Source organism: Palaemon carinicauda, chromosome 11 (genome assembly GCF_036898095.1).
Source record: "Palaemon carinicauda isolate YSFRI2023 chromosome 11, ASM3689809v2, whole genome shotgun sequence".
Classification (NCBI taxonomy): Eukaryota; Metazoa; Arthropoda; class Malacostraca; order Decapoda; family Palaemonidae; genus Palaemon; species Palaemon carinicauda.
The window spans coordinates 53,467,270-53,488,640 of NC_090735.1; the positions used below are offsets into that span (position 1 = coordinate 53,467,270).

Genomic DNA, 21,371 nt, shown 5'->3' on the forward strand with positions numbered 1-21,371 from the left:
AAGTTTAATGAAATATTGAATAATAGCAAATCAGACAATGGCTAGGTTCAGTAAAATTCGGAAATCAAATCGCCTGAAATTACAGTTTAGTGAGATCGGTGTTACCGTATGGACATGAGTCATGGTATGAAATGAAACAGATTTTGTACATTAAGAACAAAGCTTTCCGAAGAATATTCGGAGTTGATGATGATGATAATGATGAATAATTTATTTATTTATTATAATTATTATTATTATTATTATTATTATTATTATTATTATTATTATTATTATTATTATTATTATTATTATTTTGATTCGATTATTATGTATATATTATACGTTGCATGCTGCATTGGAAGAACTATTATGAACTTTTCTGCTTTCTTCCAGCCTGGCTAGTACATTGGTAACATGTTGGCCTTGCATCCTGCTTAAGGTTGCGAGTTTAAGCCGTTTACTAGGGATGTTACTGCTGTCTTTAGGTACCAGGGCGGGGTGGGGCGTTAACCTTGTGTGACTGATGTTATGATGTAGAATGTCTTCAGATTAGATTGGAACTGAAACCTGTTTTTTTAAACTTAAACTTCATATGAATATTTCCGTGTTTTGCTTTTTTATTAGTTCTCTGTACCAACTAGCTATCGGCCTTATTCAGTTGTCTTTTATTTCAAATTTATTTTAGAATATTTATGATTTTGGAATTTAGTGTCCTTATCACTTTTGTAGGAAAATTCATTATTTGCTAAAGTCTTTAATATATGATAATTGAAGAATCGAATAACTTCTTTTCTAAAGTTCCAAACTCTCTCTCTCTCTCTCCTCTCTCTCTCTCTCTCTCTCTCTCTCTCTCTCTCTCTCTCTCTCTCTCTCTCTCGTGCGTGTTGTGGGTAGGTAGGTATGTATGGAGACAGTATTGTGATAATAAAAAGAAAAAAAATGAGTTTTATATAAATACTAAACACAAACACATATACACACACACTCATATATATATATATATATATATATATATATATATATATATATATATATATATATATATATATATATATATATATATTATATATATTATATAATTTATATAAGTGAGAGAGAGAGAGGAGAGAGAGAGAGAGAGAGAGAGAGAGAGAGAGAGAGAGAGAGAGAGAGAGAGAGAGAGAGAGAGGTCCGTTTTTAAGTAGTGATGCACAGATGTTCTATCTCACAGATAACAAAAAAGCATCGCTATAACTCAGGTGTTAATGGAGTAATAAAGAACACAGTTTTCCCAGGGGAAAATTATTCCTTTAACCTTGGTCCTGGAATGTATTTTAACAGAAAAATAAATATTAAATAGACACTCATTACATTCGTTAATTTACTGCAGAAACAACGGCTTTGTTTTAGCACAACAAATGTTAATTATGCAGATCTCTATTCACATTTGCAAATTGTTAGTTCTTGTCTTGTGCCAATGAAATATTACATCGTAAATTACTTTTCTAAATTCATAAATATTTCTTGTTAATTGTTGGTCATTACAATAAAAAAAAAAACGCCTCCATCTTCTTATATGTAGATTATAGGCTATAAATATATTTCAAGTCTTAAAAATTACTGCCATCCTGATGTTCTAATTCAGTTTATTTTCCCGTAACAGTCGAAATATGGAATAGTGATTAGAATCTCCGGAATATGTAATACCTTGTAGTAATAAGAGCTAAAATCCATCCCAAAGTTTTCCTGGACTCCTCATTGGTGTATCCAAGCGAGCTCGATGCATTTTTTGCTCTTTTCATCTAAAGTTAGAACGTTGATGATGGGCCTTGTTTACACATCCAGCAACGTAGAACTTTTAGGCGAATAATAATGAAAAATAACGATGTAGATTCCGTTGTGTGTGTCGGTTGCTGGTCTCTTACTCTCAATGAATAAAGATTTAATATTTTGTACTCAGTATGACTTACAATATGTTCATTCGTTGTAACTGGGATCCTTCCTTAATCATATTCCAAAGGTGTTTTCATTTTACGCCAATTTCCCAATTTTATTCAAAATTACTGGAACCAGCCTACGACTCGAACATAATGATACCTCAACGTGGTGAAACTGACTGCGTATTGCCATGATCAGCAAAGCTGGGCTAGTTAGGGCTAAACCTCGGAGATGAATAAGGACATGGCTAAGGCCTTTCTCCTGCAGTGGACTAGAAACTGCTACATTTGTTGTTGTTGATCATGTATGTATATATATATATATATATATATATATATATATATATATATATATATATATATATAATATATATATATATTTGGGCTCAGGCCATGTCGTCCTGATGGAAGTTCCTATTAGGTAGCTTTCTAGGGTATATTTGACTACAGTGATATTCCCAGAGAATTTTACCGTAAGGTATCAAGAATTCTAACTCCAGGAGCGAATAACCCTAAATAATCTCACAGGGATAACGCATAAGATCAGAGGACGTATTCTTGACACGTCACATAGCTCTCTTCGCCCCGAACATTATTAACACTTCAAGGGGGAATAGTGACAAGAATCTGAAACGAGAATGAAAAGAGAGCCGCTCATAAGGCATCTCTCCTATTCCGTTTCCAGTGTGTATCTGATGAAGGCTGTAGCGCCCTCTTTATTCCTTTTTCGTGTAGCTCGACTACTCGGTGTTTTCCCTGTGTTCTCTCGTTATTTTGGATTTAATTCAACATATTGATGACTTCTCCAGCCTCTTCTGCCTCTAGGAAGTTGAGTATTATCTTTACTATACATAAATGTAGGCTCTTGTTGTTTTGAATTAAATCAAAAGTGGTTTTATCGTAAACAAGAGCTGTTGCCTACTGGAGGCATCCTGGATGCTATCGCTCGCTCTTACGGGTCAGTTAGTTAGTTAAAGCTACGTTCCCGGTTTGTTACGGTTTAATAATTTGGCTATTTAGCTACTCTAGAAATGCTTATATTGTTCAGTCAGTGTTAGCTGTGTGTATTCGACACGGGTCGAGGTACTGATCCTGCATTTCGCGAGGCTTCGTAGCCTAGACGTCTGGCACTAGTACTTTCATGCATGGTATAAGTTGTTCCGAGTGTTATTTTATTGAAGCTATAGGCAAATATTTTATACATGTAAGATATTGTTGAATGTTTTTTCCAAGATTGTATACGAGAGTTTCGGTGATTTAGGTAATCGATCCTCATCTTACCTAGTCTAGTATTCTAGGTACAGTAGTATACTTTCGCACATCCCCGATTGTTCTTTTTCTCCTCCGGAGGCTAAGTTCAATCCCTCTCTCCGTCTGTAAGCCTTCGGCTTAATCCTAGTGGTTCTATCTGTATAATAATTCAGGTATAACTATTCTGGGATATGTCTGTCCTGACCTGATAACCAGAGTGACTGGTTTTTTGGGTTAGTGCAGAACATCAGACTTTCTAGTCTGTGGTCTGCTTCTTCCCAGCATGGAGAAAGAGTCTCCTTTGCTAGGTTAGGGGCGGACACAGGAAGCTTCGCTTCCCTAGTCCATGTTGGAAGGATTCTGTACGAGATGATTCCTTCCTCTAGTGGCCTAGCAGACTGTCCTGTGTTGTTTTTCTCGGGCTGGAGAATGAGTTTTCTCTGTTGCCCGGCGAAATAACTTCACCTAACTTTGTCCTGGTTGAGAGGAGGTTAGCAATTATTGCCAATCTTCCTCCCTAATAGACAACTCTTGGTTAGGATGAGCTTCCCTAACGGCTGAGTGTGTCTCCTGCTAGAACGAAGTCTATAGGACCCTTATCCCCTCCCCACCCCTCTTTCTTTTATTTTCTTTTAGCCGTAGTCCTACTTCCGTACCTAGTATAAATTAGGATGGAGGACAGGCTCAGCTCTCTGCCGGCCAGCACTACGTGTCGGCCGGTAGAGAAACTTTATTCTTTGCAGAGTGACCCCAGACCTCCCTTGGTCTCCCTTCCATGTCCGTCGGTAGAGCCCGGCAGACTATGGATTCTTTGGAAGCCTGAATGTTACATTCTCCCCTTCCATAAGTTCACTCTTTCTGGATGGAAGGTCGTATGGCATGCCGCCCTATAACCTTATATCCATACTGTTTCTCTGACTATTGTGTTGCACCCCTATCCCGGCTGCCGGCTTGACAGCCGACAGCCGGGCAGGTAGAGATTCTCTGATTCTTGGCTACTGTCGGCGGCATGGTTTTATTACCTTTGCCGGCCGGCAGTGGATTCACAGCCCGAATTTGCTGGCCGCTACGATTAGCGGCCGGCAGCCGGGTTTTAGTGTTTTCAGCCGTCGGCTGGCAATGATTGTCACGAATCAGTGGGCTGCTGCCTATTAGTTAAAGATAGTATATCTTTGATCTATAAAGGGGTAGTTGCCGGCCGGCACAATAACATGCGATGTACAGTAGTTGCTATATTCGTAGTGTAGTACACACTGAATTAGTAGAAACTGCTGTACAGAGTTTGTGATAACACTAATGTTCTTCATCATACTTAATGTTATCTTGTACAGCCTTTTGTTGAGACCGTACTTTATATAGAAAGTGAGTTCTTTCTGTATTCTTTCAATCCCGTATATTGAAACTACACATTAAATTTCCGTTTAGGAAATTACATAAGGTATTCTAGTAGAGAATTAACCTTAGTTTTAATATTTTGGGAGGTTACAGCAACTGACTGAACAGGAAATACAAGTATGTGTCTTTCCTTCTTTCTTTTATAGCTTTTCTATATAAGCTAAATCTTTCAATATAAGTGAAAAGCCTTCACTTGATACTCATGGATTTTTCTTCTCTTTACAGGAGGACCATCCGAAGTGCGGGAGTGTGTTCTGTAATGTCTGCAGTAAGAACTTCTGTGGACATCATTATTGCAGGAGGCACGCAGCATGCACAGCCTCCAGAGGTGTTCTCCGCTATTGGGATGTTCAGGTTTGTACAGTTTGTTCTAACCTGATTACCGAGGCTTTTGACGACCCTAAGTCAACGGAGTCAAGGGATGCTGCCAGGGAAACGTTACGATCCTGGGTGAGGGGTTTTCAGAAAAAACCCTCAGGTCCCTACCTTCCTAATGAGAAGATGAGGGCCTACCTTTTCCCTAAAGCATCAGCTGATGCAATCATCCCCCAGCCTCAGGTGGAGATACCAATTGCCCTGAATCCGGTAGATTCTGAAGTCTCAGCCGCCCTTCAAGACATCCAAGTGGACGATAGGATGTCGGAGGTGTCAAATTCTACTGAGAAGGACCTTCTAGGAGAGGGTCAGGAGGAGGAGCTGTTTTAGACTCCTCAAGTAGAAGACCAAGAAATCGACGAAGTGTCAGTTATGTCGGTTCCAGACCCAGAACCGGTTCCTTCTACATCGTCTGCTATCCCAGATGAACTGGAAAGGACTTTCTTCCATTGTTGAGATGATCCAACAAATTCAAAGGAAGAATGATGAGAAGGAAGCTGCAATGAAACTGGAGTTACGTAGACTTGCAGCATCACGTGGGTCCCAGAAGCTCCTCATCGTGAAGGATCTTCCCTTGTGCTCGAATACCAATCCTTGGAAGTATGCCGAACACATGCCAATGACAACCGGGGAGATTGTGATCTCAGAAAAGTTGGGAGCAATTCCCTTGGAAGAAGTGAAATTTTGGCCCAGCAAAGATTTTTATCCGGACTGCTATGCCCGTCCTAGGAAGGAGCCAGCCTTAAAGGAGGAGACGGAGCCGGAGGTCATAGTTTTTGACCATAGTAAAGCTCAGACGTTACTATCGAGCTCGATGAAAGAGGGGGCTTCACTAACTCAAAGGTACCCGCCTTGAGTAGAAGCTTCCCTCCTTTGTGGCCTCTCCTACCAGAGCGTTTCCCTTCTTGGAAAAGGGATATAAGGCAGCCTTAAATGCGGTGGAGGCAGGGAAACCATGCCCCTCCTTGGAGGAGTGCAAGCCGTTATCTCTGACCTTGCCCTGGGACCAAGAAGACTGGAAGGACGTACACCTTACCTTCTCAGTCCGGAAACTAGAAGCTGATATTGCTGAATGCCAGTTCGGTGAGGCGCTTCCAAAACTGTCGGAGGCTCTCTTGCGTAGAGAGCAAGAGACAAAGGAAAGACTTGCGCCATCGATGTCGTTGCAATAAAAACTAGAAACAATGGCAAGTGACCCCAAGAACCAGGACATGTTCATGGTTGTGGCCAAAACCCATCTGGCCACAGTTACGAAGGATTTCTATAGCTTTATTAAAGCTAGGAGAGCCTGTAGAGAGTTCGTGTTCGCCTCGGTTGCGGTGAGGCACGAACCGAGGAAACTGATCTCTTGTATTTGGGGTAAAGACCTCTTTCCCAATGAAGTGGTTAAAGAGGTAGTAGACAAAAGGCCTAGGCCATCCTCTCTGCCGGCTAAACCCTACCGACAGCAACATCAACAACAACTTCCTGTGACCGCGGTGCCTCAGACGGTGGCACAACCTCCAACCACGTACCAGCTGGTACCTCAACAAACGGCGACACTGTCGCCAGCTCTTAACCCAGCTCAGAAAGGCAGACTTCTTCCTTTCGTTCGAGAGCCAGAGGAACAGCCAGAGGTTCTTCTAGACGCCCTTCAAGAGGAAGGGGATCCAGGGGGGGACGCGGTCAAGGAGGCAAGGCCTCAGGTCCACAACAGCAGAAGTAGATACTTCCAGTAGGAGGGAGATTACAGCTTTTTAGTGATCGCTGGACCTTCGATCCCTGGGGCCACAGCCTAAATAAGAATGGACTAGGTTGTAGCTGGAGCAGTCCTCCACCTGAATTTCCTCAATTCTTCCACCACTCAACCCCCGCTCTGAAAGAATATGTCCGAGAGCTCTTAGTCAAAAGAATAATCCGGAAGTCTAAGTCAATCAAATTCCAAGGAAGGCTGTTTTGTGTTCCAAAGGAGGACTCAGAAAAAGTCGAGTCATTGTGGGCATATGGTGTGTCTATAGACTTGTCTGACGCTTATTGGCACGTTCCAATTATTCGTCACCTCTCCCCCTACCTAGGCTTCAAGTTACTTTGATAATTTTACGCCTTCAGAGCCATGCCTTTCGGGCTAAACATAGCCCCAAGGATTTTCACGAAGCTCGCGAACGCATCCGTCCATCAGTTATGCCTAAAAGGGGTCCAAGTAGTAGCCTACTCGGACGACTGGCTGGTGTGGACAGCATCCAGGACAGTATGCATGCAACCTTCTAAGATAGTGATCCAGTTCCTGGAACATCTGGGATTCAAGATCAACATAAAAAAGTCTCGTCCTTCTCCAGCTCAAAAATTTCGGTGGTTGGGAATCCACTGGAATTTGGAGTCACATCTACTTTCCATTCCTAGTAAGAAGAGGAAAGAAATAGCAGGATCTGGCAAGAGACTATTGAAATCCAAACGGATATCAAGACACGAACAGGAGAGAATGCTGGTCTCTCTACAGTTTGCTTCGATAACAGATCCGGTGCTAAGACCACAGCTTAAGGATGCAACAGGAGGCTGGAGAAAAAATGCATCAAACGCGAAGAAATGGCACCTGTCAGCAGTTCACATTCAAGAGTTCCGCAATGTGACAGCGAACGTTCTATCTAGGTTTACACCTATAGAGTCAGAATGGTCCCTTGACGCAGGATCGTTCTCCTTCATCCCGTGTCAAGTCCCAGAGCTGCAGATAGGCCTCTTTGTGACGAAAGACAACAAGAAAATAGTTCGTTACCTGTCCCTTTATGAGGATCCGTTAGCGGTGGCAGTGGATGCTATGTCCCTGGGCTGGATCAGATGGTTCTGTATCTATCTGTTCCCTCTGCACACTTCCTTTTGAAGGTCCTCGATATACTGAGATCCTTCAAAGGGAAAGCTGCAATAGTGGCCACAAGTGGCCAAATAGCGTGTGGTTCCCTCTGGCATTGGAATTACGATTAAAATTCGTTCCGCTACGGGATCCCTCCCTGTCTCACCAAGTACAGAAGTGGACTGTCTTCGCTCCATCACAGAAAACACGGAACCTACATCTCATGATTTTCTCTCCTTAACGATGAGAAAAAGATTCGGTGTTTAAAAGTCGGTTTAGACTTTTGGAGGAAACCAGAAGACATTATGAGGCTTCAGGGAAGAAATAGCTATCCTTTGTCAAGGTGAAGAAACTGAAAGAAATCCCGACAGATTACTATTTATCATTCTTCATTCTCCTTCTTGAGCAAGGTTTAGCAGCCTACACAATTCTATTGTTCAGGCCTGCCTTGACAAATCAGATACCATATGCCTTACAGGTCGACCTTTCTAACGACGTTCTTAATGAACTAGCCCTTCAGCGCTTCCAAAGACCATTTGCTTGGTCATTAGATATGATTCCTCATTGTGTATAAATAATGAACAATGAGGAATGTTCTTAGAAGGTTTTGAATTTAAGTCATATTTCTGTTTGTACTTGCCTTGGGGGCCAGAGTTAGTGAATAGTGGCTCTCTCTAGAGAGGAAGGCCACGTCCAGTTCTTGGAGGGAGAACTGAATCTATTTCCAGACCCAACGTTTCTTACCAGGAATAAGCTATCCACCAACAGGTGGTGTCCCTAGAGAATCTGCCCTCTGGAGGAAGATGCATCTCTTTGCCCAGCGGAGTGCCAAATGGTTTATCTTCATAGAACTTCAGACATTATGGGAGGACAGCTGTTCAGAAGAGAAGCCCTGGGTTCAAAGTTATCTATAACTAAGGGCGAAATTCATCCGTGTTATTCGCAGAACGGATCCAGACAATACACCTGTTAGTCATGATCCGAGGAAAGTTGCCTCTTCCATAAAATTTCTTTAATTATATGGACTTTGAACATCCTTGTTTGCACACCGGCTGGTAGTCATCCAAGGCGTTCTTTATGCACTATGCGAACCAAGTAGAGCAACTTATGAGTTCTGTGGTAGCAGCAGGTAGAATTCTTCAACCTTCTGTTTTAAGTCTGCGTGGAACAGTGTAATTAATTTGGGACGATTAATTAAGAGGGCGCGCGTGTAGTCACTGTATGTTACGACACGCTGACCGATAGGTCACGAAAGTGTCCTTAGGAACTGTTCCATTGACGTCGGTAATCTATAGCATAATACGGACACTTTTGCCAAGCGTTTTTTACGCTAGTGTATGTAAACAGTATACAGACTATATCATTATTATTAATTCTATTGAAGTGGCAAATCTGTTTCCTAGTAGATGAAACAATATTTTCTGTTGACAGTTTAACTTTATGCTTTTACGCATATCATCCACATTATATAAATTTTATAAATGTGATCTGATATGTTCGTTTATTAAATTTTAATAAACTAGTTCATAATGAACTCTGCGTCTTTTTGTCCACACTCATTTTATTAGAAATGTACTGAGCATTAAGATTAAAATATGGATATTTTTATCATGGTATGTCTTTCGAGACTGTTCCCTGATTCAAGCAAAAGTCCACTCACTCTAACCCTTCCTTGGAAGGGTTGACGCGGTACCCTAACGGGTTGGTGGCAAAGAGGCAAAATTTGTTTCTATTCGGATACAACCATTATCCAATAGTTGCTAAGAGTGGTCACTTTGGGGAAGGTGTCACAAATTCATTCCGACTTTGGCGACTCTTATACAAACTTTGCTTTATAATGTATAGGGCGAGACCACTATACAAGCTTGTCATTTTGTCATCCATAAGTTTTTATGTACTCCTCGAGACTTTTCCAGAGTCTAGTATGACTCATCCCTGTAGGGGGCAGGAAGCACTAACATAGTTCATGCTTAGATGAAATGATGTATGACGGTAACATCATAGGTCTCTAGGTCTAGACGGACCAGGAAAATACTTTCTTGAGAGTACGGCACTGATTGGGAATCCACAGATACAGCAATGCTCTGGTAAACTTCCATCAGGACGACATGGCCTGAGCCCAAAAAACGGATTTTGAGCGAAGCGAAAAATCTATTTTTGGGTGAGGTAGCCATATCGTCCTGATGGACCCGCCCTTCCTTTTATTGTAAAAGGGCTGGTTGGCCCCTCCCTATAATACAGTATCTGTACCACCTCGTATATCGCTACAAGGAATAAAGAGGGCGCTACCGCCTTCATCAGATACACACTGGAAACGAAACAGGAGAGATGCCTTATGAGCGGCTCTCTTTTCATTCTCGTTTCAGATTCTTGTCACTATTCCCCCTCGAAGCATTAATACTGTTCGGTGCGAAAATAGCTATGTGACGTGTCAAGAATACGTCCTCTGATCTTATGCGATATCCCTGTGAGATTATTTAGGGAAATTCGCTCCAGGAGTTAGAATTCTGGATACCTTACGGTAAAATTCTCTGGGAATATCACTGTAGTCAAATATACCCTAGAAAGCTACCTTATAGGAACTTCCATCAGGACGACATGGCTACCTCACCCAAAAATAGATTTCTCGTGTTTTCGCTTCGCTCAAAATCCGTTTTATATATATATATATATATGTATATATATATATATATATATATATATATATATATATATATATATATATATATCTATCTATCTATATATATATATATATATATATATATATATATATATATATATATATATATATAGAGAGAGAGAGAGAGAGAGAGAGAGTGAGAGAGAGAGAGAGAGAGAGAGAGAGAGAGAGAGAGAGAGAGAGAGAGAGAGAGAGAGAGAGAGAGAGAGAGAGAGAGGTTCGTTTTAATTCATACTACACACTTATTGTATCTCTTATTATTATTATTATTATTATTATTATTATTATGATTAGTAACGAATCAAGAACATAAAATATCATGAGATGAATAACATTAAAATAGATCGTCTTTTATATAATGAAGAAAATCTGATGGTATTTTTTACCTTGCTTGTAATTTCTCTTTATCATAACTGGAGAAATCTATATCAATATGATGAGAGAACCACCTATTCACGTGGTAGAGATTTATGAGAGAGCCTCGAATTGTCGAAATTATGAGGCATCTCTCTCTCTCTCTCTCTCTCTCTCTCTCTCTCTCTCTCTCTCTCTCTCTCTCTCTCTCTCTCTCTCTCTCTCTCTCTCTCTCTTTATGGAGTTCATTCTATTTTATTTTTTAATATTTTTATTATAGTAAATATTATTCATTAATATTCATTCTGAAATAATTCATTTATATTCATCCAAAAATAAATGTTATTCATATTAAAAACAATCAACGAAGTAATACCATTGCATGGACTCATTCATTATAAGGTGTTTTAATAAAGTGACAATATTTGTATTCCTGGATATATCTATCGTTTTGCAGATATCATAGGTCTCTCTCTCTCTCTCTCTCTCTCTCTCTCTCTCTCTCTCTCTCTCTCTCTCTCTCTCTCATATTCTATTTTCATTATAAAAATATTATTATTCATCTTAAAAACAATCAGCGAAGTAATACTATTGTATGAATATATTCATTATCAGATAATTTAATGAAAAGACAATAATTGTATTCCCGGCTATATCTATCCATTTTATATTTTTTATATAATATACCTTTATTAGATTCAGCCCCCGACGATGGCTTTTGAAAATGGGGCTCACTCTTTGTATCGTTGGACTTTTGAAACTGTTATTGGAAACAGATCCTGAAATTTGTACCCGAAAAGAAATTAAAGTATGTAATGAAATTCTATTTATTTTCCATCTCTTCCCGACACTGAGAACCTAATAATACATTTCCTTTATTATCTTCCAATAATTATATAATTTTATAGATTATTGTATATTCAATCGTTTGATGAATAATATTCCTATTATCAATATTTTTTTATTTAGTTTATGAATATTTCATTTATATTTCTATCGAGTTCATTCATATTTAAATCGATAAATGATAATAACTTCTTAGTGTATGAATATCGATATGAACAACTGAGTGAATTCTCTATTTCAACTGTCATTTATTCTATTTCAAGAGGAAATTGTTTGTGAATACTCAAAGTGATTCCCTTTCCTTCTTCTTCTTCTTCTTCTTCTTTTTCTTCTTCTTCTTCTTTTTTTTCTTCTTCTTCTTCTTCTTCTTCTTCTTCTTCTTCTTCTTCTTCTTCTTCTTCTTAGGATAGCAGTTATCAATGAATTTGTGTAAACTAATTTATGAGTGCAATATTTTATTTACTTGTTCATGTATTGACGTAGTTTTAAATTTTAGCCGGATTTTCAATATTTCTATATTTTTCGTTGGTTAAAGACATTTCCGCAATGGAGTGAAAGATGTTTAGTTATACAGTATATAAACTTGATATAATTTAAAAATGGTTTAATTCAACATAATACTAAGTAGGATTAAACAAATTTCATATCACTAGAATTTCGCTAAAGTACTAATCACACAAAAATGTATGAAATAATCCTTAATATGCATACCATATTTTGGGTATTTTAGAATCCGAACTTGTTTATCAATGAATATTTTATATATTTCGGATAAGTTTATCAATGAATATTTTACATATTTTGATCAATGAATTTAGTTGTACATTTTACAACTAAATTTGAACAAACTAATATAGACAAGTCTATAAAACATTTATACTTTATCTATATTCTTTCTATTTTTAATAATATATTTCCCTACGGATAAATTCATTTGGAAGAAAATAATGAAGCGGAAGAAATAATAAAAAGATCATAAAATCAATGGTTGTGGATAAAGAGATTTCACTCAAACCTTCTCTCTCTCTCTCTCTCTCTCTCTCTCTCTCTCTCTCTCTCTCTCTCTCTCTCTCTCTCTCTCTCCTCTCTCTCTCTCTCTCTAATATATATATATATATATATATATATATATATATATATATATATATATATATATATATATATGTATGTATATATATGCGTATTCTGTATGTGTATATATACATATGTATATATATATATATATATATATATATATATATATATATATATATATATATATATATATATATATATATATATATATATGCAGATATATTGAAAAAGTATTTTATTCATACTTTTAACAGTAGTAGTTTATGGACGATAGAGGCAACTTTATAACCAATACTAAAGGGCTTTGGGCAGTTTTATTTGATAACCGGGGATAATCGATTGAAGAGAACTGATTGTAAATCCAATCGAGCAGTGGAGTTTATCGGATAATCTATTCAGGTCAACGTGTGCATAGATAGCTTATCTATTACATAGGTCGGAATTATCAAAGGTGTTAAAAATGATTACCACTAAGTCTATATATCCGTAAGTATTGTATATTTTAACCTTTCTGTGTGGGGGCACCTTAATGTGCTGAAAGGGTTTGGTTATCGTCATGATCAGCAAATCTGTACTAGACAGGGCCACCCATACTAAGTTGTTTTGCTGTGAGCGATCATACGGAAGTATCCCACCATCACCAATCTGCATTGGACAGGTTGGTGATGAAATCTGGTCAAACCCCAGACGTGAATTGACATGTGTGAGGTCTTTATCCTTCAGTGGACTAGAAACGGCTTCATTTATTGTTGTATATTTTAAGTATTTATCCCAATTGTAGAGATTAAAAAGAATTTTAATGCTTTGTGTAAACTTTTGCGTAAAAGAATTACGGTTGTTTAATAGAACTATTACATTACTCAAATTTCTCTCTCTCTCTCTCTCTCTCTCTCTCTCTCTCTCTCTCTCTCTCTCTCTCTCTCTCTCTCTCTCATTTCGGTTCAAGAGTTTACGCTCTGATTAGTGAAGTAAAGATGAAGATATTTGCTGTGACTATTTTAAGGTTTTGAGTAATAATACTCTCGCACCTACTCAGGAAAATAAATCGCTCACAGCAAACCAACCTAGTATGGGCTGCCCTGGCTAAATATAATGAAACGTATTTGATTCATTAATTTTTATAATCTGGCGACACGCCATTGTTTTACGTGTAATATATGACTACATTATCTCCTTTTAAGGTTGTGGTAGCCTATTGTAAAGGTCCTTGACTAGTGATTTGCTGGACTAGGGTTCGAGACCCGCTCAAAGTCGATAGTTGCTGGCAGTATCTGTAACCTCTCCATCCTTGTGAACTAAGAATGGGGCGATTGGGGGATCTTATAGGTCTACATGCTGAGTAGGCTTAATGAGCAGCAATTGCTTTCTCCTCCCTGGTCCTAGCTTTGGTGGAGAGAAGGCTTGGACGCTGGTCATATGCAGATATGGTTAGTCTCTATTGCATTGTCCTTTTATGGCATTGTCACTGTCACTTGTCTCTGCCATCTATGAGCAACCTTTAAACCTTTAGATAGCCATAGTCTGATGCTTTACCGCATTGTCTTATTCTCTTTGGCCTATCAATCTTTGTCCATTTGGAGTGTGATGTGCTTTGAATTTTTTTTTTCTTTGGCAGCTTCAAAGAAAATGTCCACAAGATACAAAGTAATGTTTTTTTTTCTATTTGCCCTATATTTATTTCATAGCTATGGTGCTGTATTCTTTAGCTTTCTTCATATAAGTTTATTTTCATTTTTATTTTATAACTATTTCTGTGATAAAATACTTAGGCATCTGTGTAAATATTTGGATATTTCGTTTTTTTTATGAAGTAGCTCTCTAAAATGTTCATTTAAATAAAATTTTGACATTAAATGTACCCACATTTATTCTTAAATACAAGACTGTACAATATGTTATAAAGGCAATACCCTAGACACTGACAATATATTATTATTATTATTATTATTATTATTATTATTATTATTATTATTATTATTATTATTATTATTATTATTATTATTATTATCATTATTAATACTTGCTAAACTACAACCTATTTGGAAAAGCAGGATACTATAAACCCAAGGCCCCAACAGGGAAAATATCGTAATGAGGAAAGGAAATAAGGGAAAACTACTAGAGAAGTTTAAGAGCAATAATAAGATTGAAATAAATCTTTCATATATAAACTACAAAAAATAGCGCATAAACCCCCTCTCCACCCAAGCTAGGACCAGGGAGGGCCAAGCAATCGCTGCTGATGACTCAGTGGGTAGAACTATAAGCATCCTCATCCCTAATCACAAGTTTTGGGGAGATGGAAGACAGTAAAAGAAACTATTGAGCTTGTGTAGGTCTCGAACCCCCTGTCCATCAGATCGCCAGGCAGGGACGTTTCCAATAGGCCATCACAATCACATACAAACATATAGAAGTAAATTTAAGGTCAATTTCTTATCACCAGTACAAAAGGTTACCAATTTCTCCATCGAAACAACCTCGTTTTCATGAAATCACAGATTAAAATGACGAAGTAAGTTTAAAATCATCTCTTAAAAACTCATTTGAGAGGCCACGAATATTTTTGCCCGTGTGATATTCATGAGATATTTCATTTTAAGGAATCATCTCTTGGTTTTACTAGTTTAAAAATACTTCAGTTTCTATGGTATTTAAAGTTGGTACTTGTATTATGCGATACTGTTTTTCTATGAAGACTACTGTACATAAAGAATTGTTTGTCTTTATCAAGTAACGTGAATTATGAATCTTCCTGAAGTAACATTTTCAAGGAAGGAAAATTCTTTATATGTCAGGATGGAGTCATCAGCAGCGGTACTCACATTTTTTCCCAAAAGTATCAATTTCCTACTCTTGGTTTCCAATACCTACGTCCTGCTACACGCACACACACACACACACACACACACACACACACACACACACATATATATATATATATATATATATATATATATATATATATATATATATATATATATATATATATATATATATATATATATTTGCTCACCCTCGCTACAAAGGTTTGGTGAGACGAATAAAAGGCGTGAGTTTGGCCGTCAGTAAATTCCTACAATAGATTACAAGCTACGATATACTTAGTATATATATATATATATATATATATATATATATATATATATATATATATATATATATATATATATATATATATTATTCTTCATCAGCCGTTGCTAGTCCACTGCTGGACAAAAGCCTTAGACACTGCCTCCACAAGCGTCTGTTGTTGATGTTTTGTATATCCGTAAATTTTCTTAGCTCGCTATTCCAAATATGTATGTTTGTGTGTGTATATATATATATATATATATATATATATATATATATATATATATATGTGTGTGTGTGTGTGTATGTGTGTGTGTGTGTGTGTGTGTGTGTAATGTGCGTGTTAATGTTTATATATCCGTAAATATTCTTAGCTCGTCATTCCATGTATGTATGTTTGTATATATATATATATATATATATATATATATATATATATATATATATATATATATATATATATATATATATATATATATATATATATATATATGTGTGTGTGTGTGTGTGTGCGTGTGTGTGTGTGTGTGTGTGTGTGTTCGACAAGAACATTGATATAAGTATATCCACACAATACTTTGGTGCACCCACAGAAAATGGGAATTAGATCTCCGTGTGGGCGATTATTTTGTGGTTAATTCAATAATCTAATTAATAGTAAATTCAGTTTGACTTTGCCAGTAGTAAGAGTAACTTTACTTGTTGTGGATCACAATATAAAGTTTAGATTTTGCAATTTAAAGTTAGATCATTGCATGCCAAATTAGATTCATGGGACGTAGATGCAAGCCAAAGTAGCACCGAACGTTCTTTTGTTACATGTACATTTTACAAATAATCGAAATTATTATTCATGAATCGACATAGCAGCATAGAGAGAGGTCAGAATAAAGCTTCAAACGATTATTTTGTGTCTTTCCTACCTTTGCCTATGCGATTTGTATTGAAATTTTATTTTGCACTGATAAGGTTCAATCTTTCATGATTCCCACGAATTTTAAACGCCCTCCCCATCGCCTTGACCTATCAGAATCGAGCACTGATGAGTGACTTTGTCATTAGCCAAAGTCAGTTTGCATGAAAGCAGCCAATCAGGTGCATTAAACCGTTCTCTCGGCCAATCAAGCCGTTCCTCTCAACCGTTGTTCGGTAATAGAAAAAATGCTGCCGCGCTATTTAGTGTATACCGTGCATGTTTACACTTTGCACGAGTCGGAGTCTCGAGTGTCTACTTTTATAGAATTGTTTTTAAAATATATTCGCATATTTGTGTTTCTATTACTTCACGGTTGTCTTTTGCAACAGTTTGTTAGTGATGAGTGACCTAAAGGTACAAGAATCCAGTTTTTTGCTAACATCATCACCTACGCTTATTGACGCAAAGGGCCTCGGCCCTCAAGTGTATTGCTAAATCGTCCAAAATTCCATTGGTGAGTGCATAGCAGGTCAAGAAAAGTGAAAATGGCATTACCTCAAGATGTCGCCATGATAAAGGAATCTGTGAAAAATATGTGAGTAAAAGAGAAAGAATACATTAAAACTATGTGAACCGGGACCTAAATCATGATTAGTGCTTTGAGGAGGCAACCACACTTAGTTGGTCTACTACAGAAAAGAAATCAACGACTTATGGCAAATATAAGAACAAAGCACTTTTATATATATCTACTGAATAGGCTCATTATATTATTACGATCATGTGCCAGCAGCTGGCTCTTCCATATCCAACTCCATTTATTGGCAAGATCCTCTAGTACCTTAGAATAGCGTTTTTAGAAGAGAGAATTGGCATTAAGCTTTGTTACTGGAAACAAATGGGATGGTGAGTACAGATTATAATCTCCGGTGGACTGTTTTAGTTATTGACTTTAGTATCAGTGATATAAATTAAATGCGTTTAATGGTCTATAAACAAGTGTATCAGTGATTTTTCATGGTATAATTTTGTTCGTATTTGAATATATAACAATGAGCATAAAAGTTTGGTAATTGTTTACAACACCACGCTCTCCGTTTACTCCAAAATAATACAAACCTGCAGTTATCTTCTTCCACAGTAATCTGGTGGTTATTTAAATTCTGGGAAAGCTATAATTAGCAAGATATGTTGAGGAAGGGGGAAGGGGTTATAAAAAGAAAATAGCTTAGTTAACTCACTAAACGACTTGGAACTGACATGCCAGCATAGTCAACCAAACAGAATTCGTGATGCCAGCGTACATGAACAGAAGTTCGTGATGCCAGCGTAGAGTTGATATACTGTATATTCAAAATATACTTGATTAAAAATGGATTGATTACTCAAAAGTGTCCATAAAATATGCAATTTACAAATAGTGACACTTTTGAGTAATCACTCAATTTTTGATTAAGTATATTTTGAATATGTACGCTGGCATCACGAACTTCTGTTTATGTACGCTGGCATCACGAATTCTGCTTGGTTGACTATGTTGACATGTCAGTTCCAGGTCGTTTAGTGAGTTTAGTGAGGAAACCGAGTTATTTTCTTTTTATAACCCCTTCCCCCTTCCTAAACATATCTTGCTAATTATTGCTTTCCCAGAATTTAAATAACCACCCAATTACTGTGCAAGAAGATGAGAACTGAAGGATTGCATTATTTTGGAGTAAATGGAGAGCGTGGTGTTGTAAACAATTACCAAAAGTTCTTTTGATATCTTAATAAACACACTTTCGTCATATTATTTAACCAGACTAGATTAAATCTGGAATCATTATTTTACGGGAATGAAAACCTTTCATAGCACGAGGCTACTTTTTTTTTTTTTTTTTCATGGAAGTATAGAAGAAACACTAAACCAGTAGACTTTGCTGTATGCACCCGAATTCTTTTGGTGCAATATACAGTACAAATAAAAATTATTAGTTTTTGAGATGGCTGTATATTTCCATTAAACTAAGAAGCGTGGTAATTATGCGTTCAGTTTTATCCTATGATACATATTAACGTTTATAATACTACATGCACTTTAATATGACACACGTTGAATCTAGATGTATTTTATAGTTTTCCATAAGGATAGGTCTACTTGTCATACGGAAGATCACTTGAGCGTAAGGTGTAATCTTTATTTTCTCATGAAACAAAGTAATTTCAGTCAGCATTTTTCATATTTCACACAATTTATATATATATATATATATATATATATATATATATATATATATATATATATATATATATATATATATATATATATATATATATATATATATATATATATATATATATGAGTTAATCAAATCAGTAATTATGAAGCATAGGAAATAAAAAGTATATGCATACAATGGTTGTTCTTTTTAAACACACATTTTTATCATTATTGTGAAATAAAATAATTTTCCTACTTATTTTGTAGGCTTAGAAGTTATCTATTTCCGTATCTAATTTCTACATTTTAAATTAGTAGCACAAGGAGTACTAAAAGAGTCTGCTATTTCGTAACGTAATCACCAAATCAGTTCTATTCTATAATCAATTTGATTATGTTACCCTTCATATATTGTAATGTAAAACTATTCTGCAACATCATTCAAATCGTTCCAAATTGGTGAAAATTAAAAAACAAGGAAAACCTTTAGTCTACATTAAACAATGAAAAATAAGAGCCGGGTAACATGTTCACGTAATTGTTGGCGGTTGGTCAAATTATCACATTTTAATCAAAATATTTCCCATTGGTGTTGACGCTTTGTTTCTTTAATTTTGCATGTTTTCTTTATTATTGGGTTTTATAATCAGTGATATGATTATGGATCTATTTACTTGATATTTCTAAATTCAAAATAAGTTACCCACCGAATAGGCCTATGTTTCTGGTTAGTTGAATATGATATTTTAACATCGTTTCTTGATATCAGATATTGATGAAAAGGTTACTCTTGCTTTCTGTATACCTTATATACCATTATTATTGTATTTTGTTCTATTTCGCTATATTACCATAGTATATTTGCGTTTGATTATCTCGATAGCATGAATCGCTCTTGTCTATTATATATCCCAGCCGTCAAAAATCACGTCTAAATTTTAACATTGATATGGGCACAGATTGTGGTTTCCGAACGCACTCTCGGGTTACCCCTCTAACCAGAATATGACTGCTCCCTCCGTCTCAGAGTAGGCCTACGACTTCTCCCTCACCTCCTACCGAGAGATGGGTAACATCAGATTTTGACTTATAATAACTATACCAAGCTTAGAGCTCTTGCTCAGAGAGTTTATGTTTCAAATGAAAAGGAATACAATTTATCTATAAAGGAAACCCTTCCCGGTACAATCCAGGAACATAAGAGGTGGGCTACCTTTAGATCTGCACTTTTTGTGGTGGATGCAACTATTCCTTATACCAGATGGCTCTGTCACTCATTGTCCAAAGTAAAAGGCTACCCTTTTGGCGGATGTGTTTGACAGTTAAACCGAATAATGAGAAACTTGATCTTCCTCTTTCCTGTTTTTCTGAGACTAAACTAAGTTTAGCGTTTCGAGTTCGGGAGATTAAAGCTCTCTTGATGGACCTTGATGCTTATGGAGGTGTAGACCCAAATGGTATTTTTCTTATATTTTTATAAAGAATGCAGTTTTTTAAGCTCCCAAGTTATTTGTTATTTTGCGCAAGTTAGCTAGAACAGGAACTTTTAGCACTTGGAGAATTGGTAATGTTACGCCACTGTGTAAATGTGTTTGTGGTTGCTCATATCCAACTGATTACCGCCCAACTTCCATCACTTCCATATTTGTCTCCACCAACGAAGATGGGAGGAGGTTATGTTTTTGCCCCTGTTTGTCCGTTTATCTTTTTTTTTTTTTTTTTTTTTTTCGTGAACAACTTCCTGGCCCCTAATTTTACTCATAGTGTAGTAATGTTTTAAGGGATTAATTGTTATGTTGAGCCGTGGAAGGGTTTCAATTTTGAAAGTCCAAGGTCAAAAGTCAATGTCGAGCAAAAGGATGACCGAATTAGCCCCTAAGGCAAGCTGGTTTTGAGAAATAAGTTGGCGTGGCGGAGGTCTGCAATCTCAGAGTGCATTACAAGTATCCAAAGTTTTTGAACGTCTTTTAGCAAAACCTCTAAATAGGTTTGCTAAAGGGATTAAAATCTTCCCGAATTTGCAATTTGGCTTTTGTAAAGGCATTGGAGCATGTGATGCCCTTCTTACATTCTCCAAGGCTGTACTGGAATTCCTTGATTGTGGTCAGGAAGTTCATATGATTAGCCTTGATTTTAGTGCTGCCTTTGTCCGTATCAATCATGTGGGCCTTGTTTTCAAACTCAAATAGTTGGGTGTAGGTGGGTCTTTTCTTAGCATCATTATTGAATTTTTAAGTAGTAGATCGCAAAGAGTTGTTAATGGACACGATAGTGAGTACTGGAGTGTGATATCTGGTGTTCCTCAAGGTAGTGTTCTTGGCCCATTACTTCTCATACTATATACACATGACATGTGGTTTGGCCTAGAAGACAAGATTTTTGCATATGCAAATGATGCTACTCTATTTGCATCAATTCCATCTGAATGTAGATCTGGGGTTGCTGTATCCCTTAATAGAGTAATAGCTAAAGTTAGTGCATGG

General features: G+C 36.8%; 1 protein-coding gene across 1 annotated transcript in view; it reads right to left on the reverse strand.

Annotated features, from left to right (window-relative positions):
- Positions 1–11,871: 11,871 nt before the first annotated feature.
- LOC137649278 (UPF0415 protein C7orf25 homolog) overlaps positions 11,872–21,371 on the reverse strand; it is a 24,468-nt gene continuing 14,968 nt past the window's right edge. The window contains exons 3-4 of the mRNA XM_068382264.1: positions 17,141–17,270; positions 11,872–12,023 (exon numbers count right to left, since the gene is read on the reverse strand). Of these exons, the coding sequence (XP_068238365.1) occupies positions 11,872–12,023; positions 17,141–17,270 (282 nt within the window). The remainder of the gene's footprint in view (positions 12,024–17,140; positions 17,271–21,371) is intronic.